Source organism: Paramisgurnus dabryanus, chromosome 1 (assembly GCF_030506205.2).
Source record: "Paramisgurnus dabryanus chromosome 1, PD_genome_1.1, whole genome shotgun sequence".
Classification (NCBI taxonomy): domain Eukaryota; kingdom Metazoa; phylum Chordata; class Actinopteri; order Cypriniformes; family Cobitidae; genus Paramisgurnus; species Paramisgurnus dabryanus.
In genome coordinates this window covers 56,792,353-56,819,422 of record NC_133337.1, presented here as the reverse complement: position 1 = coordinate 56,819,422, position 27,070 = coordinate 56,792,353, and the positions used below count along the sequence as shown (strand labels likewise).

The window sequence follows — 27,070 nt, the reverse complement described above, 5'->3', positions numbered from 1 at the left end:
CCATGTTCGGTGTAGTTTTAGCTGTCATGAACAGACAAACATTGCTTGGGCGTTATTAATAATATAAGAAACTTTGTGTAGTCTTACTCTAAAGTATTTGTATAACTGCCAGACTAAAACCATTTAGCGTTTTAGATCGGGCAATATGAAATACGTATTGTTTTGACTGACGTGAGTCTATTTATGTTTTTCTGTAACGGCATATACTTTTGAGAAGCACGGCCACGCGCAGTTATGCAATGAAAAGTGAAATTTGCGTCATCTACAGCTGTCGTCATAAGCGTATGAATAATACTACGAGCGAGATGCAATGGGACTGCGCTAATCTACCTCAGTGGTCTTTTACAAGATCCTAGCGATGTAATTGGTGTTACTGTTGGTAAGATTTGTTTACCATATTTGGGAAGGTAGTGGCATAGCTCGAGTGGGAATTGGACGGGAGCGGCCGTCATTCATAAAAAAATTCTGCCCTCGCGAATTTAACAAACAAAGCGTTGCATGACGGGATATGTAGTTTTAATCATTAAAGAGACATTTCAACGCGCGCAATATTCACGTTGTGTGGTTAATATATGAGTTTCTCTGATTAAGATTAGATCACTTTAGATTGTATAAACAAACTCGTAAACATTCCCATCGAGTGCTTTGACTTGTGAATCAAAACAAAGCGGTGTCTTCAGAAACACAACAAACGTGGACTCCCGAGGCATACAATTCCCATGACCCCTGCGCCAATCTGATTGGCTCCGCCATGCTGTCAATCATCCGGCGCTCCTTACGCCAGCGCTCCTACAGTAAATATTTGTGTTTGCCCAACCGGCTGTAATGGTGGACGACTGAAAGAGAAAAGCCGAGAGACTACATCTCAGAAATCCAATCCCGGGTGAAACACTATTGTTCGCGGCTCGGAAACAAACACCGGCGACTATGGATGAACTTAAGCATCAGGTTATGATTAACCAGTTCGTCCTGACAGCTGGATGTGCCGCAGACCAGGCAAAACAGCTTTTGCAAGCGGCACATTGGCAGTTTGAGGTACGCTCAGCGGAGAGCACACAGTGCAGTGCCTATGCATTGTTTATGTGATGCAAGACATAATGTGCAGCGTGTTTAACCTGTCAATGTTATCTATTACTAACAACAATGATCTACAGATGTAAATATGTATACGTAATGTAAAGATATATAGTTTAACAATGGAGAAAAGCGGTCTATTAAAAGATTAAATACTATAATCCTTTCCCATGACACACTGTACTAGTTTCGTGCTATTATTTTGCAATGGAGATGACTGCTGACAGATTTCACTGATTGAAATTTTTACATTTACACAGTGCTCGTTTGACTTTTGATCCGCATTAATCTATAAACCCATGCAGCTCTATACAAAATAAGTGAAACCTTTACAGTTTGACATTCTAGTGTCATAAAAACCTGTGTTTATTATTATGAAGTAAGTTAATGTTTTGTTGTCCTGTCTCACTCACAGACAGCCCTCAGTGCCTTTTTTCAAGAGACAAATATTCCTTACGGTCACCATCATCAAATGGTGAGTATGAAAGCCATCGGCTCTGTGTTATTGGTGTATGTTTTATTAAATGAAAGCTTTTTGATCTGTGTTTATTGTTTAAATATACGCGTGTTGTTTATATCGTGGCTTTGGTTGTTTGGCTGAAACAATAACAATGTAAAGCTGTAGCCATAGCGTCGGCCATGTTGCGGAGAGACCAGAAATAAACACAGCGCTGTCTCTATAGCGTGCACAGACAGATACAGGGTTACAGTATTAATGAAATCAAATAATGGCCGCACGGTTCAAGTTTCATGCCTGTGAGTTTTCTCAATTCCTCACAGAAAACAAACATTTATATTATGCATGAAAGGCGCATTGTGGAAATGCTCGTGATGTTGTTACTTGCTACAGAGGATATTATTATTGGTTACCATGTAATTACACATTTGACATCCTTTGTTTAGTTACATATTACACATCAGTACACAAAGTTGAGCAATACATCAGAGATAGCAGTTCACTCAATGTTTGTGTCTGTTGGAGGCTGTGTTATTGATGTCAGCAAGACTGCTTATCTGTATGGAGCACAGATGGGTTTGGGGGAAGGAAATACATGTGATACTGATGCTCAAAGCATAGGAAATCTATAAATTATGTGTAACATAACATTATATAGTAAAAGCAATGCTGCTCACCCTAAGACAATTTACCCCATTGCCCTTTATTCAAACATATTATTAAACAGATATGTTTTGTATGAGTGTTGTGTAGTGGTTGGCGTATTAACTAAAGCTTTGGATTGAGAAAAATTCAAGGAGGCTTGGCAAAAATAACACACGATACATGTGCAAAGCTTACTCAGTCAAGGCCCTGGGGAATGACTTGTATAAATAAAAAGATAGATTTATTAGTAACATATTATAAACTGATTTATTAATGTGCGCTTTTTATTTTCAATGCAGTTTTAGAATAAAACCTATATATTATTACGTTGTAAACTACTCAAGTAGTGTTTTTCCATTTTGTATCATTTCATGGTCTGTGTATCATTGTGCTAATCTGTAGGGTCATTTAAAGCATTTTGTGCAAATATTGTGCAAATATGCCTTTTTGGCTACTGCTGTACATCGGACAGTGTGCTCATTCCAACCCAATTCAGATTCCAGGTAAAAACAAATAAGTAGGTGTGATTTTGTTAAACGGCTGCCAGAAATCAGAAGGATGGAAATGAATGGCCGATGGCATAGGTAGTGACTGAACATAAAAAAATTTCATGTAAATATTTAGGCTGTCAGCCACGGTAGTCAATCGAATCTGCTTGTAGTGTGCTATTACTTGTGCTATTTTTAAAGCACAATTTCCCATCTGTATGCTTAACATCTGTTTACACTGCTGTTAAATGTGATCGTAAAAAAGTGAGTTGGCCATTCACAGCAATCATTTCTCAATGGCAGTTCATCAAAGGCAGAGGCTATGCATCAGATAGATTTAATGTTAGAGGATTGTCTCCTCTGCTGCAGTCGCACAGTAATTGCTGACCACGTTTGCTCATAATTCACACGTTGGCCCGAAAGCCTCAAACAGGATATTGGGCATATGAAAAAGCGGCTCTGTCACAGAGTATTATGCAGTGTGAGAGGTGGACCTTTTATATTTGTTGTTTTGTTCTCGCTTTAAAAAGGGAACTGAAATGGCTTTGTTCATTCTGAGTTTTGTCCTTCTATCAAATAACGGTTAAATTTGTGCATCGCTTATGACTAATATCAAAACTGAATGCAGTCAGTGCGAATCTAGGCACGCCATGGACGTCATTTAGTTACTGCGTTGCATAACAAAGTACATCTTGTTACTATAATGCCATAACCAACAAAGACATAGAGGGATTTGTGCCATAACATTTATACTGAATAATTGAATTAAATTACGTTTTTGTTTTATAACACATTTTGCATTTGACAGATGCTTTTATCCAAAGCAACTTACAGTGCATTACAAGGTATACATTTTTTTTAATCAATATGTGTGTTCGCTGGGTTCAAACCCATGACATTTTCATTTAGCATTTGGCAGATGCTTTTATCCAAAGTGCATTACAAGGAATATTTTTATATGATGCTACATTTTTTGGAAACTGTGGGAATACTGTCCATGCCATTCGAGTGAAGCTCTGACCATGCAGTCATATTTTAGTAAGCCTTATTATTAGCAGTCTGACCAGTTATTCTCTGGTTAAAGTGTAACAGTTAATACAGAATTTAATAAATATCTGTTTTCCTGGCTAAGAGGAAGAGTAACCTGTGGTTTGTTCCTGGGTGTGGATTTAGAGTTTGAACTCTCAGTAGTGGACATAAAGGATCAATACATGTTCATTCCCTGTACCTTACTGAAGAAGGTGGGAAAGTAAACAATTTATACTGTAAATCTGACAGTTTTATCAAACTATCCTGGACAAAGTGTCTTATCTCATTGGCCTAGCTATCATATTTAAAAGAGAACAGATGTTGTCGTTTGTAGAGGTTGTGAATTGAGGAAGTGGGATAGTCAGATTATGTGAAACGTTAAGTACAAACTAAAAAGTTAAGAAATACTATAATGACTAATCTAAGGCCATATTTTGCTCTGTCCTGAGTCAGTTGACTATATGCACGGTTACTTTCTGGTTTTCGATAAGGCATTTCCGGTGATTTGTCAGCTATATGATGCGATTCTAAACTCGCTGCCTTCAAAAAGGTTAAATTGAACTGCTGAATTGAATTTTGCTTGAGTGATGCAGCAGTGCTCAGCTGTTATCCGCTCATGACGCTGAAATGTCTTTTAATGAATTAATTGAACAAATAAATTATATACAGTCAGCTACACTGTATACAATTTCTCTAGAAATTACAGTATTACTGGCAGCTGTTTGCCAGTAACTTACTGTAGATTTAAAAAAAAAAAATGTATTTGCCTCATGCAAAGCATTCTGGGAACCAAAATCTGAAGGAATAAACTGAAAAGGTTTTTGAGGATTTCTGGTTCCCAGAATGCTTTGCATGAGGATGTTATTTTATAGTTTTATTCTGTAAAGACAAAGACTTGTTAATTTTTAATGTTCATCAAACTGTTGCCAGTAAATAACATACATTTAAATCTACAGTAAGTTACTGGCAAAAGCATTTTTTTACAGTGTAGGGGTGACTTTTTAACTATTTACAATCTGATTATAAACTAAGTATCCCACTGTTGATGCTGTAAAAGCTACCTCAGTATATCTAAGATACTACCACAATGAGTGACAGTTTAACGAAAGTCAATGACTACGTTTACATACACCCGCATTATGCGATTTATAATGAGATTTTTGAATGTGTTTGTATTCTCATGTAAACACAAAACTTTGTTAACAACAATGTGATTAAGCTTATAATCGCAGCATGTATAATCGTATTAAAACGTGGTATATGACTAACTGAAATGCGCATGTTTTTTTGTCACGCACCTTAAGCTCGAATTCATAGTAAACTTGATATAAGGAAGTTTACCTACCCTGAACTCCGTCAGCACAACTCGCTGTCAGCAGTCTTGAAACAGCGCAAGGAGCACGACAGCACCATATAAAACCATTGCAGGCATTGTCATAATATTTCTGTCTTCGTCACGGCACCAAATAACGAAATATATCCATAGGAACGTGTTTTTCATTTAACGTAAATAAATTAAAACTTTGGCCAGTAACACACCTTTATGTGAGTTCATTATTTGGGCTTTGCATTGTGCTATGTGAATAATAACCACAAATATTGGCAAAAAATCAAAGACTGTATGTAAACAGGAGTGAAGAGGTTTGCTAGAGTCGTGTAAACATCTTCCTTACTCTAATTATTGGAAAAAATAACATTATTGGTGTACATGTAAACATAGTCTATTATGATGCTTGCAATGGAAAAACTATAGTTATTCTTATAGAAAATATAAATTTGTAATATGAAAATTAAAAACAACTTTTTTTATTGGCTTAACCCAATAATAGACTATGTGAGTATTAATGTTTTGGTTTGTGCGCTGTGTCAGTATGGGTGCTACAGTGCAAACCACATTTGAAGTGTTATGTGCACTTGTACAGATGTACCATACACTCTTTACACCAAGACTGCTAAAGCCTCTTTCATGTATTTTGTTGAATTACCCCAAGGACATAACAAATGATGTTAGACGGAGAACGTCATAACTCTCCAGGGTGTCTTTTAGTTGGACGCCCCTTAAGCAAATTCAACATTTGTTCTGTTTTACGATCAACGCATGTCGTTGCTTACTTAGCAGAAGACACTACAACCAGTTTTGGCTGTAGAGTCACTGCATTAATTTATACATAAGGGCGGATCATCAAAACCAGTCACCATGTTCAGACAGTGACTGTTTTGCTCTGATATCCTGCTGTACTATGTCAACAATCTTTGGTTAATAATCAAGCCTTGAACCAAGAGATCATTTGCTTACATTTATCCAATCACTCGAATCTACACGCACACCAGAAAGGCCCATCAGGTTTCTTACAGGATAACAGTGCAGAGATCAAGAAAATGTCCGAAACAATGCAGCATACGAATACAAATTATTGCTTTAGAGGATCATCCTAAAGGCATTGTCTGCAACATCTCTCAGTTTCTCTCTCTCATATAATCTTACAGATATACCTGAATCAGGTCAGACAGAGTCTTTGCTTTCAAATGGAACGCTTTAGTGAACCAACAATTATTTAATTACAAACCTTGTCATTACATTATGTAGCCTGTCCGCCACAACTTGTTCACTTTCCATGAGTCATGTGCATATGTGTGCGTGTGTAGATGCTAAACATGGGTGGTTGAGCTAGAATGTGTGTGGAGTGGTCAGTTGCGTCATCTGTTAGGCCAAAGGAATTTAAAGAATTTTGTCTATTCAATGTCATACATTTCCAATTACAGGGGAATAAAGATCCGCAAAAGTGCTTTAAAATGTCCTTCGGTGTGTTGATGTAGTTCAAATGAAAGGGTAAGTTAGAGTAGGACATATTGAGTAGTTGCTCCCCTTTTAAAAGAGCCACATCCTGGAATCTGATGAGAAGCTGAAGTGCAGAATGATGTCATAAAAGTCATCGATTTGTATTGGCAAAAATAAGAGACTTAAGCTAGAGCCACACTTAAAGACTTTTAAAATCTTATCCGGTTTTAGCTCAATGTTTCTTTCGGTCAAACGTGACTTCACGCTAAACAAACATGGTGGACAACTGGCATAAAGAAATGGCGTTAATACGTTGGACTGCTTCTTTTACAAAGTGAGATGTCCAGCTCAGTTTGGACTATGCCTGCTGTGCCATGACTGCAGTTGTTACTTTTTTTGTCTTTCATCTCTCTTTGTGATTGGGTATTGTTTCGTTTCACAATACGATACAACAATTGCTCCCCAATGCTCATGGAAGTAAGGTTCAATTTTAGTTGAGGGATGTGCGCTAAGCTTCAGGTTTGTTTCAATTTTATTTGTTTAAATCACTGTGTTTCTGATGCTTATATCCTTGTTGGAAATAATCTAACACACACTAGTCACCATCTTGAAATGATAGCAGGATTGATATACAAATCCCATAGTTGACCTGAACCCATCAAAGACATCTAACTTTTCTTACATTGAAACAAAGAAAGCAATTAAAAGGCAATTGCGGTACAATGCCAAACATTTGTTGTCACAGCAATTTTTATAAATTTTTAAACAGCTAAGATTTTTAAGTTGAATTAAAAAAAAATATTTTTCTTATAGTGTAGGCTAATTTATTTAAAACATTTTCTATCCATATATAAGAAAACAACTGTATGCAGGGTTCCCACGGGTCCCTGAAATTCTTAAAAGTTTGTGAATCTGGAGGAAAAAATGTAAGGCCCTGGGAAGTTTTTGAAAATATACATGCATAGATAGGTCATTGAAAGTGCTTGAATCTATTTTATGGAAGAAGTTTTCCGGAAAAAAAATCCATATTATTCCCTGTGTAGTGTAGGATAATATAATCAAAATTCTAGACTTTTTAAGCACACGTGCTAAACTGTTTGCTTTAAATGCTTATATCTTCTGTATGCGAATGTTGATTCATACCAAAATGCTTTTTTGCTTAGTAATGTTTGACACATGAAAACGTCTCGGGTTATGTATGTAACTGTTGTTCCCTGAGAAGGGAACGAGATGCTGGATCTCCACTGCCATAAGTGTCCGTTCACTGGATTGAAGTGCCAAAAAAGATGGCCTTCATTTTTATGAAACGGTGTCGTCGAAGACACCATTTTGAGATAAATGTAGTTGTTTATGGTTGCAATAAATGACAAAATCATCTGGAAATTTATTCATAATTACAATAGAAAATAATTAGAGAAGATGTCCGGTGTGTAGCGCTTTTATCACGTTACATTTATAATTTATTTAGAATGATTAAAGATTTGAACGGGTTATACTAAAAAAGCAATAATATCACCATTTATGTGTTTACATATAATAAATATATAAATATAGCACACACACACACACACACACACACACACACACACACACATGATGTAAAGTGTTATTAATATATAAAACAGGCATATGCATATTAATTTGTATATAAACAATAGTTTTATATTAGTTTTTAGAACAAACACATAGACTATAAATATAAGGAAGAAATAAACCTAAAAATGATGAAATATTTAATAAATGACATTACATGATAGCATTGCTTTTTATGTGTACTTTAGTGATTCATACAGTAAAAATAATTCATTTAGCCAAGCCATTTAAACTTTTAATTTATCTAAAAAATAAACATAACATGATGAAAATGCTACAAGAAACATTACACTGAAGGGAAACATAGGGGAAACATACTTTGACAGAACACCGAATCCATAATCACAGTTTAATGCTGCTAAAACACTTTGCAGGGCTGTCACTTTCTGCCACCAGTTGGGCTCCACCCACAAAAAACGTCATCTCTGTTTGCAAACACACAAAAGGTCTATAAGTCGCTCCGGAGTATAAGTGGCATCAGTCAAAAATGCGTTTTGAAGAGGAAAAACATAAATGAAATTGGACTGGACTATACTTTGCTTTAAGTTTTAAAATGACTTCACTAAATTTCAACTAAACAATAGCACAGAACAGCAGGCTGAATAAGTGTCTGTACATGTTAAAGAAACATAAACAGTTATTTACACGATACACAATAGCATACTGAACATACCTGGGGGGCTGAATAGGCTAAATTAACATGACAAGCCAAATCAAGTTCAAAAAGATCCCGAAGTCATTCCGCATCACTAAATCCAATGAATTACATAAATTACCCACCAAACTATGAAAAAAGTGCGACGTATAGTCCGGAAAATATGGTAATACTAAAATTTGTGGTGCAAAAAATTATATAAACACAAAGTTTTAAGGTTTTCAAAGAGTAAAATAAATAAATATGAAGTGAACCAATGTGTACTGGACTTCATTCCAGGTCTTGTTTTTCTACACCAAATCTGACTTCATTTGTCATCATCAGATCTGTCCTCACAACCAAAATATTTCCATAGCAACCCAGCTGTCGGTCTGTCCGTGTTTGTTATATACACCGCACCTCTTGAAGTGCACTTTCTCAGTGATGGATCTGCAAATGCATCTGGTCTTGGTTTGAGGGCCGTGTTAAGCCGCTGACCTTCTCTTCCACATCTGCAGCAGCTGTCCAGACAGCTTTTCTAGTACTGGATGCCTTTGCATGCAACCCTCCTAAACTGAGAGCTTTTTCCCATTGTGGTATTTAAAGCCTTTATAATCCCTCATACTTCCTTTCGTGAATTAAAAGCATCTAGGGTCACCACCGAGTTACATTTGAGACATTTGACCGTCCACAATGAGGTGATTGTTATGGTTTTTCGAGAGATTTTCTTACTGACAGGTCAATATAAACTGCAGCTGCCAGAAGTCAGGGTTGATGACAGGATGAGATGCCAAGCGCCGGTGTGATCGCAGCAGTAAGACAATATGGAGATGATTCTTGTACGAGTGCAAGGGAGGGCACACCAAGAAAAACGCAATGCATAATACAGATATCAATTTTTGCATATTTTGTTAGGGTGAGGTGGAATTAGTAAAATATTATACTAGTGGTGTTACGATCATACATCATATGCCGTTTAATTATCAATTAGGGTTGTGCCGATAGACGATATCATCGTCCATCGTGATGGTTGACTGACATCACGATGGAGAGACACCATCGTGATGCCACGCCCCCTCCCCACTCCGCTGCGAGTCGACATACACTTACTCTCTTCTATATAGACTATAGTTAACCTAATATCTTTGCGTGAATTGGTCTATAAATTAAATAGAAGACGTGAGACGTGACGTGTGTTAGTCTGTGAAATGTCGGGCATTTGATCTTGACTAGGGATGGGCACGGATATTCGAATGGCAATAATAATTCGAATTTAAAAAATGCTATTCGAATGTTTGTTTGTTTTTAATGTGCCACCAAAGGGTAACAACTTATTTAATGGTTTTTCACTTCATCTACTGTCTTTTACAGACTTAAATGTAAAATATACATGAACATTAATTTGTATGTATTTCAGATTGTTTGGCAATGCAGATTGCAGACGAATTTAAGTTTTTCCTTTTATCTCCGGGTTTGTCCCCGCCGCGCCGTATTTGGCCACTGGCTCAGTGAGGGCTCACGTGTTATTAAACGTGCTTCTCCGCCGCCCGAATCAACACATCATGAGAGATTTGTAAGCTTTCTGTTATAAAGTCTACTTTATTTTGTTAATAAAGAGACAGACACGGAGAACGAAATGAAACGGAGAACATTTATTATTTGCGGTGCTCTTTCGAAAATTAACCGGATAACTGCACATGGCAGTTTAATGGCAATAATTAAATATAAGTTTAGCTTGCTGTGGATATTTCCTAATTATAAGCCTTCTGTGAAATTATGACAAAATGAAAAATACAAAACACGCATGTCTTAATTAACATAATTTAAATAAACGAATATTCGTTCTTTAAGAGCTTAAATATTCGAAAAATTAAATATTAAAAAATTAGTAAATTACTGGAAAATGCCCATCCCTAATCTTGACATTGCTAGAATCTTGTCTTTTTACATGTTGTACATTTATCTTAAAATATTTAATTTTGTACAAGAAAACAGCCCATATTAATCATTTATTAGTAGCCTTTTGTAGTGTCTCGGGAGATCGTGCTCATTGTTACATTGAGGCTATACTGCACTGAAGCGGCAGATTAAGATATAAACCCAGAATTCAGGGAACGTCAAGAACAAGAAAACGGGAACAACACTCCGACCGAAACGCGGGATTTACATACACAGACCATGTTTAAATTTAGATGTGTCTGGCCCTGTTCACTTTGTCTAGTTTTAATAAGCTGCGGATTGAAGTGCTGGCTGCTCCCCGCGGTGCTGAAGACCCGCTCTCTGACGGAGTACTGGTGGCACATATGCACAGATATTTACGTGCAAAATTTGGAAAGCGCGGAGGAGTCGTTGGGTTAGTAAAATAATGAAATTATAGCTTTTAAATAGAAAAAAATATTTATGTAAAGAGATTAAAAGGTGCTTAAAAGTGCACAACTCTTCTTCAGTGGATTAAAGCTACCTTTTCCCCTTATGTGCAACCTATAGGAAAGAGACATTAGTTGGGATAGTAAAATAACAAAATTATAGATTTTAAGTACAGAATAGTATTTATGTAAAATATATATTAAAATAAAAAGTGCACAACTCTTCTTAAGTGGAAGTAATAAAGTAAAATAACGAATAAAAATTATATAATAACGAAAAATTAAAATACCCCCCGCCTAACGATATCATCGTCCATCGCGATGGTTTACGTAACCATCGTCAACTGCCAATTTATGGGGACATCGCCCAACCCTATTATCAATCTCATTTATAAGTATTTGCTGCATAAATTAAATCATTCAAATACATTACATTATTGGTCAGACAAAAGCATCTGTTAAGCCTCCAATTCAACCTAGTGATACTTGCGGTGACCTGTGAAATAGTGTTTATTTTGGTGATGTTGTCCTGCAGCTGAAAATACTGCAGGATAGTGGGGGTGCTCTCGTGAGGCCTATTGTGTACAGCAGTTAATGTGGGATTTGTTGTGGACAGAGGACAACCAGTTCAGAGAGGACAATGGGGAGGTCATGGAGGTAATAGTGTGGCCGAATGAGGCACAGAGGAAGACCGAGCGGGTGATGCCAGGCACAGATGAGAAACAGGAAGTACAACTGTTAGAAGATTTAACCAATCAAAACAGCGAGAATGAATGTGAAGGGAAGGGAGGGAATGTCGGAGTGATCCAAAGGGACAAATACAATTCAGTTTAGCCATGGGGATTAAAATATGTTTTGTTATAATTTACATACATAATGTCATTTCATTCTATACTATTTAGTTTAAATACATTTTTTGTGTTTTTTATAATAAATATAAATTTGTTTTGGTATTTCAAACTACTGTACTTGCATTGTCCAAGAATGCATTTGTGAATTTTTCTCCATCCACTGCTTTACAGATGTGTACTCCCGCCAACACGCCAGCGACGCCACCAAACTTCCCGGACGCACTCACCATGTTCTCGCGACTCAAAGCCTCGGAAAGCTTCAACAGCAGCAGTCCCAGTATGGCCACCTCACCCCCTCCACCTCCGGTCAGCTGGGGCATGACCCCACCTGTGCCAAACCAGCAGGGTTTATGGACTCAGGGCCCATCCCACCAACAAACCCACCCACCCCCAGGCTGGCCATCAGCTGTCAACCAGCAAGCAGCGACCGAACAGAAGGCCAGTGTCGCCATGGAGGCCGAGAGATGAGGGCCCGGACTGCACGGCCCCCTTCCCAATCTCACACAGTCGATGGAAGGAGAGAGTTTAGAGAGAGGGTTAGGGGAGGGTCAGGGGCGCTAATTTTTCTCTCTCTCACCAAACATGGAGGAGAGAGAGAGAGCTATACCAAGAATAACCAAGCAACATGGACATTTAAAGAAGAGGATAGAAAGCCAACACAAAGGTAACAGGAATGGAAACAAACGCACATTGTATTACAAAGAAAGCAACTGAAAATTAGTGAAGTTTTTTATTTCTATAATAAAAAATAGTTTAACATATATGGGACTATGATCATTACACCCGTGGATTATTTCTGCTGTATACTTTCTGACTGATGGACGACGTCTAGCACCCAAGGCAGCAACTTTTCTCACAATACTTTTTATTCTTTTATCTGGTGTTCTTTCTTTATGCAAGATCCGTCTTCGTTACGAGAGTCGACGTTGCATGTGGATAAGCGATCTGTTGTTGCGGTTTTTAACTAAATAGTATTCATTGCGCACATTGAACATCAAATCGGTTGGACATCTTCTTCCCATTGGATAATGGGACTTTTCGTACCTCACTGGTCACAGGACTCTATGACTCACCAATCAGGGAATCTTACTAGTTGAACACACACACAAACACAGGATATTTTTCGAACTCAAATTGGATTTTAACATAATGCTTTGCTTCATCCATTACGCATCCTCACTGTTCTCAAAGATTGTAAGGTTTGATCTGATAGATGCAAAAATCGCTTCTGTTTCCTAGATCGACAGAAAGAGTTAGATATTTTATAATCATGGTTAAAAAAGTTTTTTCTTGAAACTTTTTTGGGGTAAGGGGGCATGGGCGATGCCGACTTGTTATGGGTGTTTAATCAGATGCTAAAAGTTACATTAAACCAGACTACTATACATGTTTGTAAGCAGACTTGCCACTTTGCATGATGTATTCATATGTATATCATATTTTGTAGTTTCTTGCTTTTTGGGGGTAAAATCTACATGAATACTTTTTGGGAATTCTGTCTTATTGCCAGTTTTAGATCGAAAGAGAGATATCTTTTAATTCATGCTCTAATTCAGAGTGGGCCCTGTCTGTTTTTCTATTGCATTTAATTGCAAATCAAAAAAACATATTTTAGTGTCAAATTAATTGTTTTGGGGGGGTTTGGATACATTTTCAAGAAGCAATGCTACCATTAACTGTAGTTTTTTTTTTAATTTTCCATTTACACCAATTTCTGATCAAACTAGTCTATTGGGGTCACATGTACCTGTACCAAATGGTTTTCCATGTATGTTTTCCCCTGTTTGACTGTATTGATACCATTCCCACAATATTTGTGGACAACCTGATAATTAACTTATCATTGTTTGTGTTCTTAAATAAATATTGTATGTCCTATGATGTGACTTCTGTTGTTGAATGGATTGTTCCATCCCATGCTTGTTTTAAATATCTGGTGTACAGCTCTCAGGACATTCAGTAATTTATACAGGTTTGTTACAATATGAGAGTGGATAAATGATGACAGAACTTTCTTTTTTGGGTGAACTGACCCTTTAAAGGGAAACACCACCGTTTTTTTTTTATTTTACTTTGTTTTTAGCTCAACTTAGATTAAATAATACCTACCTATCTTTTTTCTATGTGGGCAAATTTTTTTTTTTTACCTCGGGCGCAGTAATATTGAGGGAAGTTTGAGCGAAAGGGGGAGGAGTCAGGAGTGATGATGTTACTGCGCGCCGAGTTTGAAGTGCTGCTAACTAAGTGCTCTTCCACCGTACAATATAGTTCTAATTTTTTATCCGCTTAAAAAATGCCACGTTTTATTTTGTGCAACCATACTTACTCGTGTAACTACTCATGTAACAGTCTTTAAATAGGGAAAACATGGAAGTGTTTGGTAGTTTCTAAATTCATCCCTGTTTGGATCCTAAGGAATGAATGGGACTAGACTAAATGCTAACACATTCACGACACGCTTTACAAAGATTAACTCTTTCACCGCCATTGACGAGATATCTCGTCAATTAAGAGAAAACACTTTCCCGCCAATGACGAGATTTTCCGTCTTTCCGCAATACCGCTATTACCCACCAGGTGGCGCCCTTCCGCAACTTTTTAAACCCGGAAAGTATTGCCCTATGGCAAGCGGCTGCATGTCCGTGTCTGTTTTAAAGATCGCTCTGAATGGGATCTCTATGAAAAGTCCGTCATAAAAATGGAATTATCTCTGCTTTTTGCTCAAAATGTGTTGTTTTTGCCGAAACCTACCCATATTCAAAAGCTGATTACAAAAGAACCACTGAAGGTAGGATGAAACGTTTTTTTTTTTTTTTTTGAAAGCAGAGGGTCTGTTCTGTCATTTGGTATATTGTATGTTTACATATTTAAAGAAGAACATTTTCTGGAAGGCATTAAACTTTGGTGAAAATCATGAAAAACGCTGGTGCTGGCTGGGAACTTTTTTTTAAACCGCTGGCGGTGAAAGAGTTAAGTGCACGCATTGAAAAATGAAATGTATGTATTAATTCGTCTAAGTTGAGGTAAGAACATAGTAAAATATTGAAAAACTGTGTTGTTTTCCTTTAATAGGCCACTTTTACTACAGGTGAAAGTTTCCTTTAAAATCTCCAGTATAAGCACAAACAAGCACAGGAAATATTTCTAGAGAAACACCAAGCTCACGACCGGTCTAATGGAGGGTGTGGGGAGGTCAACAGGTTCTGTGGTTGGTTTCCTTAATTCACCTCAGAGAGAGAGAGAGTTTGTTGAGCCCCAATCATAGTTTTTCTTTTTTTTCTCTCTCTCTTCATCACCTGCTATTGTTTATATGTTCTTTGCTCTGTGTGTTTATGTTTTTCAGGGCGTGACTTGGATACCAAAATGTTTTCAAGCAAACTAGCATTAGATCACATCATGGTGGTGTGTAAGATGAACCTTAGCCTAGGCCTTAAACTGCATTAATAGATCTCATACAGTATACTTCTTTTACACTACACACAGAGGTTTGCCATCATATTTCAATGTCTGACCTGTAAGTCAAAAATGTGACCCTGTCTGTGTAGACCCAGCTTAAGTCATTTTTTGTGAGTTACTGTTGTCTACATAAAATCATCCTACATAATGTAAAGACTATTCTGTGTAAATATAACCTTGATATCTTTAATATTGACCAAGGTCATGTCAAAGATTGAAGTGAATGTAAAATCAATGAGTGAAAACAAACTTTCATCCTAATCTCATAATTTTATTACCCATAATTCACAGATAAGGTCACAATTACTAACCATAAATGTTTCTTGCATTATTTTTATTGCATTATTTAATACAATCAATTTGTTCAGCTGTTTTTATTGCATGTTAGTGTCAAACATCACAGGCCAGTAAGTGTTGTATAGTACAATGTTGTTTTCTTGCCCTTCATTCTGTTCTCATTGTATCACTGGCACAGCTCAAAGTATAGGGCACAATGTTCTGCATGGTGGGGGATACGGACAGTGCAGATGTCTTCCTGCTAAGTGTGAATATCATGCAGCATTTATAAAAGGAGTTTGTAAAGGTTTCTGATGAGGTAGGGAAAGGACTGCAGGGTTTACTGAATCAGAACAGGTTTGATATCAGATGACGCACGCTGCCACTACAGGGTTACAGCAGCCAGAAGTCTATCAGGAGACATCCGCCACCGTATGTCCTGGAATAGACAAATACGCATGTGTCAGCAGTAACAGAGAAGGATTAGATCTGATCACTGCATTAGCGTTATAACACAGACTGATGAATGCTTCAGGTCAGAAGACATCACAAAGACAAAGCTGTGAGTTTTACTGCACAAAGCTTCAGCTTAGAGTCTGTGGTACTCTTTAGGGGCAAAAGTGTAATTTTTAAGAGGGTACCAGCACCATCCCAGTGACAGCTAGGGACCATTTTTTCTGACAGTGTAAGATGATATTAACATATACTGTATACATATACGTGTGCAAGTATGTCTGTAAAGTGTTTTTGTATGCACGGTGTGTATGCAAGTAAAGTACAATCTTGAATGAAAACTGAAAGTGTACGATCACAGTATGTGAACAAAGAGTGCAACATCTTGGTATGTAATAAATAAAGTCAATTTTAACCATGTGTTATAGAGGTGGATTCCCGGACATAGTTTATCCTAGTCACAGAGTAAAGTGCATGTTTGAGCATGGCCCTTCCAAACATGCATACCAGTATTAACCTAAACCCTGTGTGGGAAAATGCCCCTACATGTTTAAGGACTATGGGGCAGTTTCCCAGACAGGGTTAGATTAATCCAGGACTAGGCCTTAGTTATTTTACGACATTTAACATTTACTGGTGTGCATTTTGGGACTAAACAATGGCACTGATATATGTCAGTGCAAGATGTCTGGCACTAGGACAAGCCCTGTCTGGGAAACCGCCCCATGGCGTAGTTTAAACACAGAGGGGTGGTTTCCCAGACAGGGATTAGTTTAAACCAGGACTTGGCCTTAGTTTAATTAGGAAATATAACTAGTTTGAACAAACATGCCTTACTAAAACATTACTTGTGTGCATTTTGAGGCAAAACAAAGGGCACTGATGTATTTTAAGATATGACAGTGCAAGTTGTTTTCCGTTTGGACAGCTGTTTTATTTATTTTTGTCTATGACTAGTTCTCTGTCTGGGAAACTGCCCTAGAAAAAGCAAAAATTGGTACAATTTACTTGACATAAACCTTTTACCTGAAATCATGACAGATTTACATTTCTTGATTTACAACTTATATAGGTGAATCTCACGAAATCCAGATTTAGAAGTTCAGCATCAGAATTTTTAAAAAGCCCTTGAAGCCAATATTTTTTTTTGCACATATAAGATTAAGGTCTAAACTTACTATAATAATTATTTTTAGAGGATTTTAAAAATATTTCCTATAGAATTATTTAAAAAAAAATTATTATCACTATCAAAAATTATCATGACCGCAACATGATATTACATTAAATATATGCATTTACAAACTCATGTTTCGGTAATGAGAACTAAAAAGTTGTCTAGGTACTATGACAATTAAAATTTCAACTTTTATCTGGAGAGAAAATATAAGAACTGCTTACCTGGTAGCCTTTCCAACATTTTTTTTAAATGTTAGTTCCTTGAGGGCTTAAACAATGATTGAAAATTGTTGCGGAGGATGAGAAAATTGGTCTTGGACACATTTATATTCCTTATTATTGTCTCTACATTTACCAAAGATCACCAAATACCACATGTTTCTTTATTGTAAATGTTTAGAGTATAACATGCACTGAAGCTTTTAATTTTTTAGATTTTTTAATTATAAATATTTCCCATGTCAAACAAATCCAGACATGGACACGTTGCGGTAATGAAACTTTTCCCCTTAAATGTGAAAAACAACAAAATTGGTTTGTGTGATGTCATTTGAAATCATGTGCAAAATAGTACATGAAGAGATGTTTGTAACTGTATGCTTATTATTTTGATACTCTTACTTTGCATTTACTTTTTTTATCAAAATGTTTCACAACACCTCATAAGTCGAGAATCACCCATATGTCTGTGTAAGCCCTTCTTATAATAAGTATGTCATTTCCCTAACCAAAATTTAGCTTTTATTAAATGAACATATCTATGTGATTCATGTTGCCTTGATTTTATATCTTTTCAGTTCCTTTTTGTCTTGCCTGCTAACACACAGTATAGGTAGTGCCTATTTGCATAGTGCTTGTACAGTATATGTTGGTGTCTGTGAAGCGTGCTAACTAGACTGTATGAAGCACGTAATACCGGAGTAAAGACTGCAGAGACACGAGAAGTGTAGAAGATCTGATTTGTTGGCTCTTCTCCTCCCCCGTAAACACGTATGCGCGTAGATTTCCCTCCCCTGGCTCTGCCTGTGTCTGCACCGACTTGCAGCAGATTAAAGCTACGTCATAGACAAATGAGTACAGCTGCTTCCCTAACACACACTCGCAGCATTATCTGCAGAGATCTCCCTGCTTCCAGGGATTCGGATCAACTGTCCTTCAATGCACTGTTTCGTAATCAAATGGGCATTCGAATGATAAGGATTAATGGCCTTTTGCACTTTTGGAAAACTTGCAAAAATGGTAGCCTAGATAAATATATAAATCTGAAAGTTTCATTAAGACAAGACTATGTCCAATATCAAATTCTTTGTGTCGTAGGTCCGAATCATTATGTTGCCACAACTGTTGGGTGTTCTGTTCAATCAATGATTCATGTTTCCTCAGATGGACTACAGGAAAAAACTGAAGCTGAGATAGCACACGTTATTCTGCATCCTTGTGGCCCACAGTTTCAGACCTCTTCTTTCATCAGACTGTCTGTTCATGGACCTCCTCCAGTGATGTCATCATCCTAGATCACGTTTGGCACACCGTGGGTGCATATTAGATGTTGTGGATCTTATAGATAAAGCAGAGAAACAAAGGATGAATCAGAGGGAACAGTGGAGATGGATGCAGTGTTGTGAGGTTGAAATGAATGGAGAAAAGACCGGCAGTAATGCTGTCAAGGTCTCATGTAACAGGTCATTCATCACTCACAGCTAAACTGCAGCTGTTTCCAGTGAAACAGGAAGTGATTCTTAGTATTTTTAAAGACATGGACACGTGTTTCTTACTTGACATACACAACCCCCTGAACTGTACCTAACATTTTATCCCCTTTACACAAACAAACTCTCGTGGACCACTGCAAAAATTTGTTCTTGTAACAATTGGTTTTTTTAATACGTTGTAATTTGAATTGACCGGTTGTTGAATTGAATATCCATATTGACCCTTTAAAAGTGTAATAAAGGATTTTATAAATAAAAACATGTCCCTAATTTAAGTAAACCCAGTGAATCTCAGCCATTTCCAGTACTTCAAACAAATGTGACCCTGGACAACAAAACCAGTCAAAAGGGTATAAAAGAAAATCAATAATTTTGACCCATAAATTGTATTTATTTATTTTATTTTATTTGCTATTGATTAAGCCTGGTTTTAAGGTCAAATAACTATTAATGTTATCTAATGCGATTAATGACGATTACTGTTATCTAATATTTCTGGATAACGCTTTTATTTTTGATAATAGGCTTTGGTAATTTATCTGAACATTAAAATGCATTAAAACATTACACCAACAATATATCATTTCATTTAAAATCTACCTCCTTATAGTAGGCCTAATTATCATAGTTTTTTCTCTTTCATTTCTGAATGGCTTACAATCCTGATGAAGTAGGCTATTCACACAAACCGGAAGTGGTAGTGTTTGTTCAGTCTACCGTCATTTATGGCTTTGACATATCAGTATGATACTGTTTATCCATAAAGACCACAACACAAAACAGTATGACCACAGATGTTATTATATACGAGAGCCTGACCTCTACAGGTGAAGCAGAGGAAAAAGCAAAATAGAAGTCTATTTTAAAGTCGTTACGAACCTTAATGATCATGAACAATAATTATTAAATATAAATAATTGTTATTGGTTTATTTTAAAAAGCGTTTAAATGAGATTAGTCAGACATCCAAATATATTTTAAATAAATATTTATTATTACTCTTCACACACACAGCCAGTAAAGTTGACGGTAAGCATGTCAACCTTTTCAAGAAATTTGACTATGAAAATACATTCAAACCACGATGGAAGTCATACCTTTGCCTTGTTTAGGTCTCACAAAGCTAAACGGGAAAGATCAATTGCATTTACTGTAACGTATTCTGTACACGGAGCTCAAGAAACTAAATATTTTATTTATTTCTTTTATTATCAAGTTCATCGTTACATTTTTACACCAATATGGGGGGATGAAGCCATAACATGCAAACCAGGAGTTGATGGGAAGACAGCACACAGTGGAAATGTTTCAGTTAAAGGAAATCTACTGAACAAGGACTGCGAGAGGAATAAAAAAATTGGAGCAAACTTATAATTTTTTCCATCTTCAACATTGGCAATATATCCAGGATTTAAACTGCACTGTTCCTTATCTACATAGAGCCTAAAACAAAAACAGCATCTTAGTGCCTAAAGGTAACGTGACATAGCCTACTGCTCATTAGATTTTCTTTTTCTTACACTTTTGCATTATTGTAGATTATTTAAAAGTAAAATTAAAGACACTATATATATATATATATATATATATATATATATATATATATATATATATATATATATATATATATATATATATAAATTGTATGCACTTTCCTTTTCATTTTATTTTAGCAAAATAAAACCTACAGCGCTATAAGATCCAATATAATAGAATTTAAACATGAATATGGGCATATTTGTTGGTTCAACTTAAAAAAGTAAGTTACCCGGTGCCTTAAAATTTTGAGTTACGTTGGGACTCAACGTAAAAGTATTAGCTGACCAAACAATTTTTACACAACTTTAGAGTTTACTAATATTTTGAAATCGAATGAATGAACTCAAAATTTTCGGGCACCCAGGCAACTTACTTTTCCAGTGCATTAAATTCAGCATGAAGTTAAAACAACAATATGTAATCTATGTTATGAACAAAACAATAATTCTTAAATACTAGGACAAAGTGTGTGCGCGTGCGTGCGTGCGTGTTTGTGTGCGTGTGTTTGTGTGTGTGTGTGCGTAACAGATACATATTTATATTAATCAAAGATAAAAAAAACCATTTATTTGCCACTGTTTAAATATAGTTTTGCAATACTACTGGCAAATGTTATTGAGATCAACAGATGATTAATAAACTAACTGTTTTCTACATAAAATCATCCTACATAATGTAAAGCTCATTCTGTTAACATCTTTAATTTTGACTTAGTAAGGTCATGTCACAGATTGAAGTCAATGTGAAATCAGTGACTGAAATCAAACTTTGATGCTCCTAATCTCGGAATTAGATTATAAGCCTGGATTTCACAGACATGGTCACATATAAGGCATTTGCAAATTCTTGCCACAACTGTGGCTAAGAAATGTTGTAACATTTCTAAAGATATATTTAAGTGAACTATTCAGTATCACTGCTGAGTATTGTGTGCACATATTTTAACAATAAAGAATCAGGTTTTAGTGTTATTGAATTCAAATAGACTAAAAGTTTGTTCTTACTCAGAATGTAAACATTTACAAATGAGGTTAATGTACAGTCAGTATAATGTGGTTTATAGGGCAGCAGTACAATGGCCTCGGTGCCACCAGATGAACAGGACGAGATATGGAACTGCCGATACAGACGACAACAGCTCCAAAACCGGCTTCAGTTCCTCAAGGAGATCCAGAAGAAGAACAACAGAACACCAGAAGGTAAAGATTATAAAGTAGCATGTGTCTAGATAATAATAACTGATCACTGTAGAGACAAAATGTCTGAAGATTCAGAAACTGTCAGGAATTAAAATTTGCCTATTTCACTGCTGTGTGTATCAATAAAATGCAAACAATGATCAGAACAATACTCCCTCTCTTTTTCTTAATACTAAAGATGATCTATCTACAGTACTTTGCTAGGCAACTGGCTCTTGGCTGGAAGCCCTCCCTGTGTATGATTCATTTGACTAGTTAGAGAAAACAACGATTTGGCTATTCATTTACATAGTTTGCATCCTTAGATTCAAATACAAGCGAAGAAGGCCCGTCAGAACTAGAAAGAATCGAGGAAGAGCTGAAGTCTCTGGAGGAAAAAGAGAAAGAGCTTATTCAGAAAAAAAGCCACAACAAAGTCACATCAGCCAACGTGAAGTCACCACAATCCTCAGGTAATCCCACCAACAAAGAGGTTCTTTGGGAATTATGTAAATCAAAAATGTACTCAGTGAATAGGCATTTTATTAGCCAACTGCACCCTGAGATGCATTTTGATCAGTATTGAAAGAGTTCCCATCTGGGCTCATTTCAAAAAACTTAAAATGGTCTATAAACTAATTTTAACGCGATTTTCAAGATCATGAATAAAAATATTTCAGTCACTTCACCCTTAAAATTGACTGCTAAAGTACAATACTTTTTTATCTTATCTGCAGACATTGCCATCCAAGGACTCTATGTTCTCCCCTTTAATGCTTCAGAAACTATTTCTCCCTACGTTCCTCTGGAAGAGGAAGAAACAGGTACATTTTTACAATATTAGGCTTTACATAACACATGATGATGACCAAGGTAGTCTTCACACATTTTATTCTGTCTGACCCCCTTATCACATTATAGAGGAGCCGACAGCTCCAGAACCTGTCGTTCAACAGCCAAAAGCTCCTACTTCAAGTCCAAATCCAGCTCCAGGTAAGATATTGTAAAGCAATGGTTAGCCATTCTATGGTTAGTGAATAATAGACTTAAAGTGATTTTTAACCTCCCCAGTGCCCCCAAAGACCACCAAATTGGATGACCTCGGCATTTACCCTTCAACAGTGAAGTGCCCTTCCTGCCAGGGCATCGTCATCACTGATATAAAATACAAAGTGGGCAGCAATTCCTTTCTGTTTTGCTGCATATTATCTGTAGTTGGGTAAGTGGAGAAAATAAATTATTATTCATAAATTGACAACAGTTAATCAATCCCAGACAGCAGGCGACTCCGGGCCAGATCCGCACCAAAGTCAGCAGTTCTGGTGCGAATCCGGCCCGGAGTCGTCTGCTGTCGGATACATTTTTTAATCCTGGGATCAAACCAATGATCTTTGTGTTGCTAATGCAATGCTTTACTAACTGAGGTACACTCTAAAAAAACAAACGGTGCTATATAGCACCAAAACAATTGCTTTGGATCGTAACGATAGAAGAACCATTTTAGTGCCATATAGCACCGGTGAAGCACCAGTGAAGCACCAGTGAAGCACCAGTGAAGCACCAGTGAAGCACCAGTGTAGAACCATATAGGGGCCATATAGCACCACATATGGTTCTACATAGCACTATATGGTTCTACACAGGTGCTTCACTGGTGCTTCACTGGTTCTTCACCGGTGCTATATGGCACTAAAAATGGTTCTTCTATCGTTACGATCCAAAGCAACTGTTTTGGTGCTATATAGCACCGTTTGTTTTTTAGAGTGTACAGGAAGATTAAATTATTCATTACAAGTTCTAAAACTCTGAATTAATCTCTTTATAGGAATCTGCAAGCGTACAAAACTGATATTTATTGCTATAGTATTAAAATTTTTGAAAATCTTTACATTGTGTTGCTCCTGCAGGTGTGTGGCCGGATGCTGCTTGGCCCCATTTTTTATGGCTCGCTTTAAGGACATCATGCACAAATGTCCAGCCTGCAAAAAAAAGATCCACGTGGTAGAAAGATTCTGAGACACTGACCATGTCATTTGGTTCCTGATCTGTGACAGTATGACTGAAGGTCCCTCAGAAGAGACTGAAGCTGGATGTTCATCTTAGTCTTTTGAATGGGACTATTCGGGAAAGTCAACATTTTCTTAATTGTTGTGCAAACTCATAGGAATTCAACTAGTCAAGTGTATCGATTGATAATTGACTTGAATTTAACTTCTGTGGTAGTTGCAGATCTTACATGCAGGGTCCAACATTAACACTCGCCAAGGTGGCAAATAAAATATGGATGGACTCTGGAGTTGGTTGGTAACTTTATAAAGAACTAGGATTTTACAATGCCGAATTCTTGTCCTTAAATTTATTTGGAGTTAAAGAAAGGTAGAGTGGTATTTCAAGAACACTAATATTCAGTATAAGAGCACTAGGATGCTTTACTATTTGTAAACTATTTACTATTACCATCAACTTAAAAATATAAGTTTGCACAAAAAAGTTGTGCAAACATGTGTCAACTAATATTTTTAAGCTGAATTAACTCATAATTTTAAGGCAACCAGGTAACCTTTTTAAGTTGAAACAACTTTTATTTTTAACAGCATGGCATTCCAGAGAAGATCAAGTGAGTGGTGAAGAGTTGTGATTTTGATAGCTTCAAAATTCACATTCAATGTATATTTTTAAGAGAGATATATGTTTGTACATTTATATATTTATTAAATTGTATAAATATATATGTGCAATGTTAATAATCAACTTTATTTTAATTATAAAATATAAAAATGCTTTTTAGACGGGATGCTATAAATGAAAACAAACTATATTTTGCCTGCAGAAAAATGTACACAACCTACAAGTATAGCTTTATCTTATCGAAAACTAACTATACAGTAGTAGCCCGGTCACCATTTGCACAGCTGCATAATTTTGTGTGAAGCTACTGACATGTTAGTTAAAAAAAATCTGTAACTCAAATAAAAATAACACACATGCTTTGTTTGTATGTCATTCATTTGATATATTTAAGAGATTCTAAACATCCTCTACGACAGTATTTTCACAATACATCAAATTTCATTGACACGTGATGTTGTGTGTATATATAAGTGACTCTTTAGAACTATTCACAAAATAGAGCTCATGGATGCGCCAGACATGTATAAAAATATGTATTACATCCATTAAAATATATACACAATGTGCAAAACATACAAATAGCATACAAATGACAATTGATCTCCCTCATTGAAGTATGTTCAATGGCGGCAGTAAATATCGCCCGGTGTCATCACCGCTGATACAAAATTTACATGAATCATTTTAAAAAGAGCATGACATTTATGTAGATGGGTCCAGCAAACATGATTGGAAATGATTATGAAAATTTTGGTGACTTGTGCACTTGAATCTTAACGGGGGCTTAGCTTTGCCATCCAAAAGGGCAAAACACGAGCGGTGCTCAGCTAGAACAGACGTCTGTGCAAATAAAGGGTTTATGACTGTGATACTTTGATACCTGATCTACTGCATATACCGTATCCAATACAGCACCATGTATAAAACACAAGTTGACTTATTGCTTTACTCTCCAACTCTCAAACCGGTTAGTGGCATTTTATACAAACACAATTCATCTCAACTTTGTTAAAAACTTCAATGTGGATTGTAGAACGGCTCTAAATAGCTTTACACTCCTTGGACAGTTGGCTATTTCTGTCTTCAAATCAACATATGGCATTATTCTTTTCTGAAGAGGTCACAATTTGGACAGTATGCAGAACAAACAGTACCAAGCCTTAAGGACACAGCCAATGAATCCCCAGACATGAGCGTCACAAATCTTTACTGTGTGTTGTGTTCACACCAGACGCGGAAGAGGTGGCAAGCGGGCGTGATTTACATGTAAAGTCAATGCAAAGACGCGAATAGGCATCCTGTGGGAAACGTGCAAGTTGAAAAACCTGAACTTTGCCAGATTTTCGCACCACATTAACCAATCAGGAGCTTGCTCTAGTAGTGCATAATTCCAGAAGCCCCTCCCATTATGCAAATTTAGCATAGACCGTAAAAAAAGATGGACGACGCATGTTCACTCTCTTCCATTGGTGAAAAGTAAAGCCACCAGTGTCCCGATATGGTGCCGACATCTTGGGTCTTGCGTCTGCGCAGTAGCGATTTTGGGACCAGTCCTGCGCACTAGTGAGCAGGAAGTAAAGCCGCGAAATCAAGGCCCCGCTCTCGCAGAATGCGCATATCACAGCTGTCAATCATTACGTGACACCACCGTTTTTATAGCATTAACTAACTAAAAAACAAACTTATTTCAAAAACACTTCATAAAAACTACAGTAAATGACAGAAACCAGCTTCGGAAAAAAGATAATTAATGTATAATTAAATTGTTTAGTTGGTCTCAAGTCCCATTGAATAACATGGGGGAGACGGGGTTTATGACCTATACTGGGACCAGTCACTGGGGGGCGATCGAGACCTTTTGACTTCACTTTTCAGGGCTTGTGCAGCACACTTGGAATTTACGCGTGAATATCTTGAATGACTAGAATTTCACGCGCGAATGAAGCGAAACTCAAAATGTTTGAATAGCACGTTTTTGCAACCTCTATCGCATGTTGGTGTGAATGCACAGTTACGTTGCGTTCACACCAGACACAGAAGAGGTGGCAAGCACAAGTGATTTACACGTTAAGTCAATGCAAAGACGCGAATAGGCATCCTGTGGCATGGAAAGCGCGAATTAAGCGTAGCCACGTGATCCGTACGAGTTGAAAAATCTAAACTTTGGCGGATTTTCGCGCCGCGTTAACCAATCAGGAGCTTGCTCTAGCAGTGACCTGATTACAGGAAGGAAGCAGAGGCAGAAAAACAAAACAACAATGTAGGACAATCATCATCGCTACACGAAACATCTTCATACTTTTACAGGAATTAAAAGGATCTTGTTTTGAAGAGTGAGGAGGTCGAACAATCTGGTAAGTTTACTTCATTTGAGCTATATAAGCCCCTCCCATGACACAAATTTACGTGTGAATGTCTCGAATGACTACATTTTCATGCGCGAATGAAGCGACCAACTACACTTTTTAGCCGCCTCTTCCGCGTCTAGTGTGAACGCACAGTTAGACATCTGAGCTGATAACACAAAGAACACTGAAGCAAAAAGCTCATCTGTAAAGGTGCTTTGATGTTGTGCGATTGATCCGTGATGAACAGTTCATCACTGCAGCAAGAAGATGCTGTACATCTTGTAAATGACGAAACAAATTTACATCTACTTAACAAAAAGGCTCTATCTATTGAATTGGCAGATGGTACAGATCAGGTAATATATTTAGAGCAAAAAATAAA

The 27,070-nt window shown here is 36.8% G+C and overlaps 1 protein-coding gene across 1 annotated transcript; it reads left to right on the top strand.

Annotated features, from left to right (window-relative positions):
• The first annotated feature begins 239 nt into the window (after positions 1 to 239).
• Positions 240 to 26,322, top strand: LOC135720399 (uncharacterized). Its single transcript, XM_065242498.2, has 8 exons — positions 240 to 1,035; positions 1,490 to 1,549; positions 21,595 to 21,730; positions 22,036 to 22,182; positions 22,447 to 22,533; positions 22,631 to 22,702; positions 22,781 to 22,928; positions 23,617 to 26,322. The coding sequence occupies exons 1-8, from the start codon at positions 928 to 930 to the stop codon at positions 23,723 to 23,725; spliced, it is 867 nt and encodes a 288-aa protein (XP_065098570.1). The 5' UTR covers positions 240 to 927; the 3' UTR covers positions 23,726 to 26,322.
• Positions 26,323 to 27,070: the final 748 nt, after the last annotated feature.

Coding starts and splice junctions, on each gene's coding strand:
- LOC135720399 (XM_065242498.2), top strand. CDS start 928: ATGGATGAACTTAAGCATCAGGTTATGATTAACCAGTTCGTCCTGACA. Junction 22,183..22,446: donor GAAGTCACCACAATCCTCAG/GTAATCCCACCA, acceptor TCTTATCTGCAG/ACATTGCCATCCAAGGACTC. Junction 22,929..23,616: donor TGCATATTATCTGTAGTTGG/GTAAGTGGAGAA, acceptor TTGCTCCTGCAG/GTGTGTGGCCGGATGCTGCT.